This window comes from Phyllobates terribilis, unplaced genomic scaffold, assembly GCF_046119375.1.
Source record: "Phyllobates terribilis strain yellow unplaced genomic scaffold, ASM4611937v1 Scaffold_9__5_contigs__length_417890890, whole genome shotgun sequence".
Classification (NCBI taxonomy): Eukaryota; Metazoa; Chordata; class Amphibia; order Anura; family Dendrobatidae; genus Phyllobates; species Phyllobates terribilis.
In genome coordinates, this window is record NW_027362769.1 from 303329349 (window position 1) to 303332127 (window position 2779).

At 35.5% G+C, this 2779-nt stretch overlaps 1 protein-coding gene across 1 annotated transcript; it reads right to left on the minus strand.

The window, feature by feature from the left end:
* Positions 1-493: 493 nt before the first annotated feature.
* LOC141160967 (hemoglobin subunit beta-2-like) lies at positions 494-2311 on the minus strand. The gene is made up of 3 exons (XM_073645761.1): positions 2220-2311; positions 1325-1547; positions 494-622 (listed from the first exon to the last, which is right to left on the minus strand). The coding sequence occupies exons 1-3, from the start codon at positions 2309-2311 to the stop codon at positions 494-496; spliced, it is 444 nt and encodes a 147-aa protein (XP_073501862.1).
* Between the last annotated feature and the right edge of the window lie 468 nt (positions 2312-2779).

The following is a 2779-nucleotide window of genomic DNA, read 5'->3' on the forward strand; positions in this document are numbered from 1 at the left end:
TCATGAAAATACAGAAAAATCATTAAATGAGAAGGTGTGTCCAAACTTTTGGTCTGTACTGTATATAAAAGAGTATAAACAGAGCCTCCAGTTTAGATGTGAATACAACATTACTATGATGAGAAAACTACTTTTATGTGGATATTCCAGAAGCAACTTTTATAAATGTTTGATCTCTGGGGTTCCAAACTCTGAGACCCCCGTGATCACAAGAACTGGCGTCCTGTGTCCTCCTTATGAATGGAGTGGTGGCTTCCATATTTGACCTCTATTCTATTCATTGTCCCACAGACCCATATAAGTTAATAGAGCTGTCAAAAATAAATGGAACATCTGCAATAAAAAAACAGCTACTTTGTTTTTTTGAAATGTGGCCAATCATACATTATGCAAATGTATAAACATACAAGCTCATGGCACAACCAAATATTAAGCTATAAATATGTTTATTTTCAAACTGATGAGACAAAATTATTAGCAATGTCATTTTGATTTAGAAATAGCCGTGGCTCAGAGCAGCCACCAAGACATTGATGAACTTCTCCCAGGTTGCCTGGACCTTAGGGGTGAATGCCGATCCCAACTTGGAGGCCAAGACGATGATCAGAACTTCTCCCAGACGCTGTGGAAGAAGAGCAAAATATTCAGTGAGTATCAGTTCAACAGTTCTGAGAATATGGGAACTAAATGTGAAAACTATAACATTTCATATTTTTCACTCTGTGATGCTGATGTAAATTAATTTTGATAGATTTTTAGATATTTTTGAAGATTTTTAGCTTACACATTGGGTAAACTTCTATTTATAATTACTGTTTTTATTGAGGTTTATTAAACAAATTAATGGGGTTGGACACTTTTTTAACAAATGTGCTGGGGAAATCATTGTGTGGCAGCTACTAATGTACAGTATCAGTGTTGCAGGTTCTCCTCTTGCACTTGTTAGTACAGCCTTCTTCACAATCTGCACAGTGCTCCTTCTCTCGAATGGCTGTTGACAAAGAAGGATGTGACCAGACCTGTTCATCTGCCCGCTCCAATGGAAAAACAGCTTTCCTGTACAAAATGTTTTTCAATTCGAGGCGGCTGATTGACAGGTCTGGTCAAGTGCCCCTGAGTAATAACCATTTTTGGGAACAGGAGATCTGTGCAATTTGTGAAGAATGCTGTACTAACTAATGCAAGAGGAGAACTTGTGCTTACATATTAGTAAATGATGCAAAATAATGTAGCCTACATATATGTTAAAATAAGCAAAAAGTACTCAACGCCAAAAGTAGTTAATTCTACAAATTTATTATAATAATCAATGTTGCATCTGTACCTTGAAGTTCTCAGGATCAACGTGGAGTTCCTGGGCATGGCTCTTGCTGAGATCAGCCAGATGCTTTTTCACACTGTCCAGGTGGTGGATGGCATTGTCAACAGCTGTGAGCACTTTCTTGCCATGAGCCTTCACCTTGGCATTGCCGGAGATGGCGGTGACATTGGACAGGTTGCCGAAAGAGCTGAAATATCTTTGGGTCCAGGGGTACACGACCAGCAGCCTAATAAGAAGGTACTTATTAGATATGTGCAGAGTTTATTAAAATGGGATAAAAGGTCATTGTTTTGTGAACATTAAAAAGATTCTTGGAAAAATAACTTAACATTCAATTATAGTTTTGTTATGACCATTAAAAAGATAAAATAATATGCTGATATAAATTTGTTTAAAAAGACAAATCATTACTGTGATTTCCATAATATATGTAAAATTTACTATTCAATCTACACATAATTAGAGCAAACTCAGGGGCGATTTACACTGGCTGGTAATCAGGAACAAACATTCATAGGAACACTTATTTCCAGATTATCAATTATCTAAGCAGGTCACTAATCACCAGAGAAATAAGCAAAACTCTTGATCGTCGGGTGAAATTATTTTTAAAATTAAGTAAACAGGACATGTGCTATAAAAAACATTGATATTCTATACGTACAGAACCATAATATTAACGATCGTGGTTACCTATCTAAACACTCTATTAAATGACCACCGATTGACTCACATGTAGCCGATCGTCAATGGTTTAATGGCCAGTATAAATGCAGTATAAGAAGATATTTATTGCCATGGTTAAACCTACTGTTAAAGGAATATTATGTGAAGTCATAAAAATTACAGTAATGAAATGCAACATAATAAATCATATTAGATATCGTCATTCTCTTACCTTGTCAGGGCATCGTGCCCATCCTGCTCAACATTAACCTTGGCCCAGCAGGAGGTAATGGCAGCTTTCTCCTCAGCAGTCCAGTGCACCATTGTTGCTATTGTGTAATAGTTTGTTATTTGTGAATCTTTTTCAGTGTGTTGTAAATCCTGGACATTTGTGTCCTCTTTATAGTGACCGTTCCACAGTCCACCCACTTAGCTTTTGTGCTGCTTCAGCCTCCCCTTACCCATGGAAGTGATGACATTGGAAAAATAGAAATTTACCAGTGACCACTTTACACTGAGATAACAAAACATTTCTGCATATTTTACTCAACATTAAAAATAAGAGCAATATTTGACCAACTCATGACCAGAACAGTTATAAAATTTAGCAATATAAAACATTACATGTAAAGAATTTGGGTTTATGTTGTTTTTTTTTATAAAACAAAATGCATGTACAAAATAAGAATAAATAAATAGCAAAAAAAGTTTGACTTTTTTTTTTTTTTTTACAAAATTTTTGAAAAGTGAAATGACATGTACAGTGGGGAAAATAAGTATTTGATAAACTGC